The 6,685-nt window shown below is 43.2% G+C and overlaps 1 protein-coding gene across 1 annotated transcript; it reads left to right on the plus strand.

The window, feature by feature from the left end:
* Window positions 1-6,124: 6,124 nt before the first annotated feature.
* Window positions 6,125-6,534, plus strand: LOC124030713 (microtubule-associated protein RP/EB family member 3-like; the record flags this gene model as incomplete). The annotated part of the gene is given in 3 exon segments (XM_046341933.1): window positions 6,125-6,149; window positions 6,152-6,244; window positions 6,389-6,534. Coding segments are annotated over 3 exon segments (264 nt in total), but the record flags the coding sequence as incomplete, so codon positions are not given.
* Window positions 6,535-6,685: the final 151 nt, after the last annotated feature.

The raw sequence follows: 6,685 nt of genomic DNA on the forward strand, positions 1-6,685 counted from the left end.
ACGTACTGTAGGCTAGTTCAGTTAGCTTAGCTCAGTTGTTTCAGTTAGCTTAGCTCAGTTGGCTCAGTTAGCTTAGCTCAGTTAGCTTAGCTCAGTTGTTTCAGTTGGCTCAGCTCAGTTGGCTCAGTTAGCTTAGCTCAGTTGGCTCAGCTCAGTTGGCTCAGTTAGCTTAGCTCAGTTGGCTCAGCTCAGTTGGCTCAGTTAGCTTAGCTCAGTTGGCTCAGCTCAGTTGGCTCAGCTCAGTTGGCTCAGCTCAGTTGGCTCAGCTCAGTTGGCTCAGCTCAGTTGGCTCAGTTAGCTTAGCTCAGTTGGCTCAGCTCAGTTGTTTCAGTTGGCTCAGCTCAGTTGGCTCAGCTCATTCATTGGCTCTGCAGCAAGTCTTTAGCAGCTTAAATCAAGCCCTACGCAGCAACTCACACTTGTGCTAAAACAGCCACTGACTACTAGGTAGTCACATTGTTTTCGTTGTAACTAGATATTGTTTGACTGTTGTCCTTAGATGATGAACAAGTCCTTTACTGATTTAGACGTTACGATGTTATTATCAAGTAGTCAACTTTCCCCCGTCAACAACAAGCAGGCAGTAGCGGTCTGTCATCAGTGACATGCCAACACATTATCCGGCCTAGGTACTTCTGATCGGGAGGCGTTTATCAGTGACACACACATATCACCATGGGCGCCTGAAATGTTAGTATAAAAAAATATATCCTACAACTCTACACTGTTTCCTAACAGGGGGAATGGATATTTGTTGTGTTTTGCCACAATGAATTATATTACTTTTTTAATGACTAGATCACTAATCCCTGAAAATCCATCCCCCAATAATTAATTGACAGGTTTGAAACCCTACCAACTCTGTCAGTCTCAAACTTCCCGACCCATTCCCTGATAATCCCTCCCACAGTGAATGATTGACCCACAGTGATTGATTTCATATTTGTATTTATTTTACCTTTATTTAACCAGGCAAGTCAGTTAAGAACACATTCTTATTTACAATGACTACCTAGGAACGGTGGGTTACTACCTCCCTATAGACTGACTAGAGGTATCACTGATCTACCTCCCTATAGACTGACTAGAGGTATCACTGATCTACCTCCCTATAGCCTGACTAGAGGTATCACTGATCTACCTCCCTATAGACTGACTAGAACTATCACTGATCTACCTCCCTATAGACTGACTAGAGGTATCACTGATCTACCTCCCTATAGACTGACTAGAGGTATCACTGATCCACCTCCCTATAGACTGACTAGAGGTATCACTAATCTACCTCCCTATAGACTGACTAGAGGTATCACTAATCTACCTCCCTATATACTGACTAGAGGTATCACTGATCTACCTCCCTATAGACTGACTAGAGGTATCACTGATCTACCTCCTATAGACTGACTAGAACTATCACTGATCTACCTCCTATAGACTGACTAGAGGTATCACTGATCTACCTCCCTATAGACTGACTAGAGGTATCACTGATCTACCTCCCTATAGACTGACTAGAGGTATCACTGATCTACCTCCCTATAGACTGACTAGAACTATCACCGATCTACCCCTATAGACTGACTAGAACTATCACTGATCTACCCCTATAGACTGACTAGAGGTACCACTGATCTACCTCCCTATAGACTGACTAGAGGTATCACTGATCTACCTCCCTATAGACTGACTAGAGGTATCACTAATCTACCTCCCTATAGACTGACTAGAGGTATCACTGATCTACCCCTACAGACTGACTAGAGGTATCACTGATCTACCCCTATAGACTGACTAGAGGTATCACTGATCTACCTCCCTATAGACTGACTAGAACTATCACTGATCTACCTCCCTATAGACTGACTAGAGGTGTCACTGATCTACCTCCCTATAGACTGACTAGAGGTGTCACTGATCTACCTCCCTATAGACTGACTAGAGGTATCACTGATCTACCTCTATAGACTGACTAGAGGTATCACTGATCTACCTCCCTATAGACTGACTAGAACTATCACTGATCTACCTCCCTATAGACTGACTAGAGGTATCACTGATCTACCTCCCTATAGACTGACTAGAGGTATCACTGATCCACCTCCCTATAGACTGACTAGAGGTATCACTAATCTACCTCCCTATAGACTGACTAGAGGTATCACTAATCTACCTCCCTATATACTGACTAGAGGTATCACTGATCTACCTCCCTATAGACTGACTAGAGGTATCACTGATCTACCTCCCTATAGACTGACTAGAACTATCACTGATCTACCTCCCTATAGACTGACTAGAGGTATCACTGATCTACCTCCCTATAGACTGACTAGAGGTATCACTGATCTACCTCCCTATAGACTGACTAGAGGTATCACTGATCTACCTCCCTATAGACTGACTAGAACTATCACCGATCTACCCCTATAGACTGACTAGAACTATCACTGATCTACCCCTATAGACTGACTAGAGGTACCACTGATCTACCTCCCTATAGACTGACTAGAGGTATCACTGATCTACCTCCTATAGACTGACTAGAGGTATCACTAATCTACCTCCCTATAGACTGACTAGAGGTATCACTGATCTACCCCTACAGACTGACTAGAGGTATCACTGATCTACCCCTATAGACTGACTAGAGGTATCACTGATCTACCTCCCTATAGACTGACTAGAACTATCACTGATCTACCTCCCTATAGACTGACTAGAGGTGTCACTGATCTACCTCCCTATAGACTGACTAGAGGTGTCACTGATCTACCTCCCTATAGACTGACTAGAGGTATCACTGATCTACCTCTATAGACTGACTAGAGGTATCACTGATCTACCTCCCTATAGACTGACTAGAGGTATCACTGATCTACCTCCTATAGCCTGACTAGAGGTATCACTGATCTACCTCCCTATAGACTGACTAGAGGTATCACTGATCTAACCCTATAGACCAGGGGTGTCAAAGTCAAATGGACGGAGGGCCAAATAAAAAATTTAGCTACAAGCCGAGGGCCGGACTGTTCGAATGTTCATTGAAAATTTTTTAAATGACGCATATAGTCTAGTGAACCTAATTGAACCTACTGAAAACCTAACAAATATATTCCAATATGATCAGATAAATAAAGCAATATTTTCTTATGGCTCTGTCAGTAATCTTTAATTTTCAACAGACACAAAAGACAAATTTCCTTTATATAAAAATCCCCATAACATGAACATTAAATGAAAGAAACCGGTATTCAAGGCACCATCAGTAGCCTATATTTTCTATTTTAGCAAAAGTGGGCTAAATTTACTTCAAAGAAAAAAACAATAATAGCAATTTTCTATCATCCACTCAACTTGGTTTTAAATGCCTTCACTGTACTGTACATATCAGAGATGACACGATCCCGACCCTGCAGCTGCAAGTTCATTGCATTCAGATGACTCGTAATGTCACACAGAAAAGCCATTTCACACAGAAACATTTCGTCTCGGAGTTGTGTTGTGTCTTTCCCTTTGCTGTCCAAGAACAGACAAATCTCCTCACGAAGCTCGAAACATCTTTGAAGCACCTTTCCCTGGCTTAGCCATCGCACCTCTGTGTGATAAGGCAAATCACCATGCTCCGTTTCTAACTCCGTCAGAAATGCCTTGAACTGGCGGTGATTCAAACCTTTGGCTCTGATAAAGTTAACTGTGCGCGTGATGATGCTCATTACATGCTCCATTTTCAAGGCTTTACCGCACAACGCTTCCTGGTGTATGATACAATGATAAGCTGTCAGCTCACCTGTCGCGTTTTCCTCTTGCATCTTTTCCCGTATCTTCGTCACCAGTCCGCTCCTGTGTCCACACATCGCAGGTGCTCCGTCGGTTGTCAAACCCACGAGTTTTTCCCAAGGCAGCTCCATCTCATTTACACATCTTGACACCTCTTCATACAAATCATGCCCCGTAGTTGTGCCATGCATAGGACGTAAAGCCAAAAACTCCTCTGTCACGCTTAGGCTGGAGTCCACTCCGCGGATGAAAATTGACAACTGGGCAATGTCAGAAATGTCGGTGCTCTCATCCACAGCCAAGGAATATGCAATGAAATCTTTTCCCTTTTTCACAAGCTGCTCTTTTAGATTGATGGACAACTGGTCTACTCTCGGCAATGGTGTTTCTGCTCAGACTCACATTTAAAAAGAGTTGCCTTTTTCTGGGCAAACTTCGTCACAAACTTTAATCATGCAGTTTTTGATGAAATCCCCCTCCGTAAATGGCCGGGCTGATTTAGCGATCTCTTCTGCCAAAATAAAACTGGCCTTGACAGCAGCCTGGCCTTGTGATTTGGCTTTTGAACAGAGCCTGTCGAGATTTGAGGCCTCGTTTTAATTCCTCTGCCTTTGTAGCCTTTGTTCCATGTCCATATTCTTGTTTTTGTCCGCGTGTTTCGTTTCATAATGTCGTCTCAGATTATACTCTTTCAGTACCGCCACACTTTCTCCACACAGAAGACACACAGGTTTTCCAGCTACCTCCGTGAACAAATACTCCGACTCCCACCTTGTTTGAAACCCCGGTTCTCAGTGTCCACCTTCCGTTTTGCCATTTTTGATGGGTATCTGAAAGTTAATTTTACTGTGATGCTGACAACTGCTGTGCCAATAAATATTGAAATGAAGCAGCCTACTGCTCGGTGCGTCACCGTTGCATTGTGGGAAATGTAGTATTGGTGCGTGTAAAAGATCTGCGGGCTGCCGGCTTGCTGCGGTCTGCGGGCCGGGTTCTACAACTTTAAATCAAGATCATCCAGGGGCCGTAAAAAACCTTTGGGCCGGATGTGGCCTCGGGGCCTTGACTCTGACATATGTGTAGACTATAGACTGACTATAGACTGACTAGTATCACTGATCTACCTCCCCATAGACTGACTAGAGGTATCACTATCACTGACTCTACCCTATAGACTGACTAAAGGTATCACTGATCTACCTCCTATAGACTGACTAAGGTATCACTGGTATAGACTGACTAAAGGTATCACTGATCTACCTCCCTATAGACTGACTAAAGGTATCACTGATCTACCTCCCTATAGACTGACTAGAGGTATCACTGATCTACCTCCTATAGACTGACTAAAGAGGTATCATGATCTACCTCCCCTATAGACTGACTAAAGGTAGAACTACTCAGAACTGATCTAACCCTATAGACTGACCAGAGGTATCACTGATCTACCTCCCTATAGACTGACTAGAACTATCACTGATCTACCTCCCTATAGACTGACTAGAGGTATCACTGATCTACCTCTATAGACTGACTAGAGGTATCACCGATCTACCTCCCTATAGACTGACTAGAACTATCACTGATCTACCTCCCTATAGACTGACCAGAGGTATCACTGATCTACCTCCCTATAGACTGACTAGATCACTGATCTACATAGACTCTACTGATCTCCCTATAGACTGACTAGAGGTATCACTGATCTACCTCTATAGACTGACTAGAGGTATAGATCTACCTCCCTATAGACTAGAGGTATCACTGATCTACCTCCTATAGACTGACTAGAGGTATCACTGATCTACCTCCTATAGACTGACTAGAGTATCACTGTACTCACTGATCTACCTCCCTATACCGATCTACTGACTAGAGTATCACTGATCTACCTCCTATAGACTGACTAGAGGGATCTACCTATAGACTGACTAGAGATATCACTAACCTATAGACTGACTAGAGGTATCACTGATCTACCTCCCTATAGACCTATAGAGGTATCACTGATCTACCTCCCTATAGAACTATCACTGATCTACCCCTATAGACTGACTAGAGGTATCACTGATCTACCTCTATAGACTGACTAGAGGTATCACTGATCTACCTCCTATAGACTGACTAGAACTATCACTGATCTACCTCCCTATAGACTGACTAGAGGTATCACTGATCTACACTCTGACTATAGATCTAACTAGACTGACTAGAGGTATCACTGATCTACCTCCCTATAGACTGACTAGAGGTATCACTGATCTACCTCCAGAGGTATCAATGATCTATAGACTAGGCGTATACGTTGTAATTATATCATGTAAAACGTGTGTGTTGCAGGTTGATGGCGGTGAATGTATTCTCCATCTCTTCGGCTCTGAGAACCTGAGTCGTCATGAGATGCTGTCCTGGGTCAACGACTCTCTACGGCTCACTTACACCAAGGTAGAACAACTGTGTTCAGGTAACACGCACATACATTTAATTTAATATATTCATTAACAATAAATGCTAACTTATAAATGCCTCATGTAGATAAAACTGTATAAATGAATCACAACCTAGTCCTAATAATTGATATGCTAACTTGTAAATGCTGTGTGTGTAGGTGCAGCGTATTGTCAGTTCATGGACATGTTGTTCCCTGGCTGTGTCCTGCTGAAGAAGGTGAAGTTCTCTGCAATGCTGGAACATGAGTTCATCAAAAACTTCAAGGTCCTACAGGCCTCCTTCAAGAGAATGGGTGTAGACAAGGTACACACACACACACACACACACACCCTTAACAACAAGCCCTCCTTCAAGAGAATGGGTGTAGACAAGGTACACTAACATTTACATTTACATTTAAGTCATTTAGCAGACGCTCTTATCCAGAGCACCCCCCTCCATTCTACCCAGCCAT

Source organism: Oncorhynchus gorbuscha, unplaced genomic scaffold, assembly GCF_021184085.1.
Source record: "Oncorhynchus gorbuscha isolate QuinsamMale2020 ecotype Even-year unplaced genomic scaffold, OgorEven_v1.0 Un_scaffold_14297, whole genome shotgun sequence".
In the NCBI taxonomy this organism is placed as follows: domain Eukaryota; kingdom Metazoa; phylum Chordata; class Actinopteri; order Salmoniformes; family Salmonidae; genus Oncorhynchus; species Oncorhynchus gorbuscha.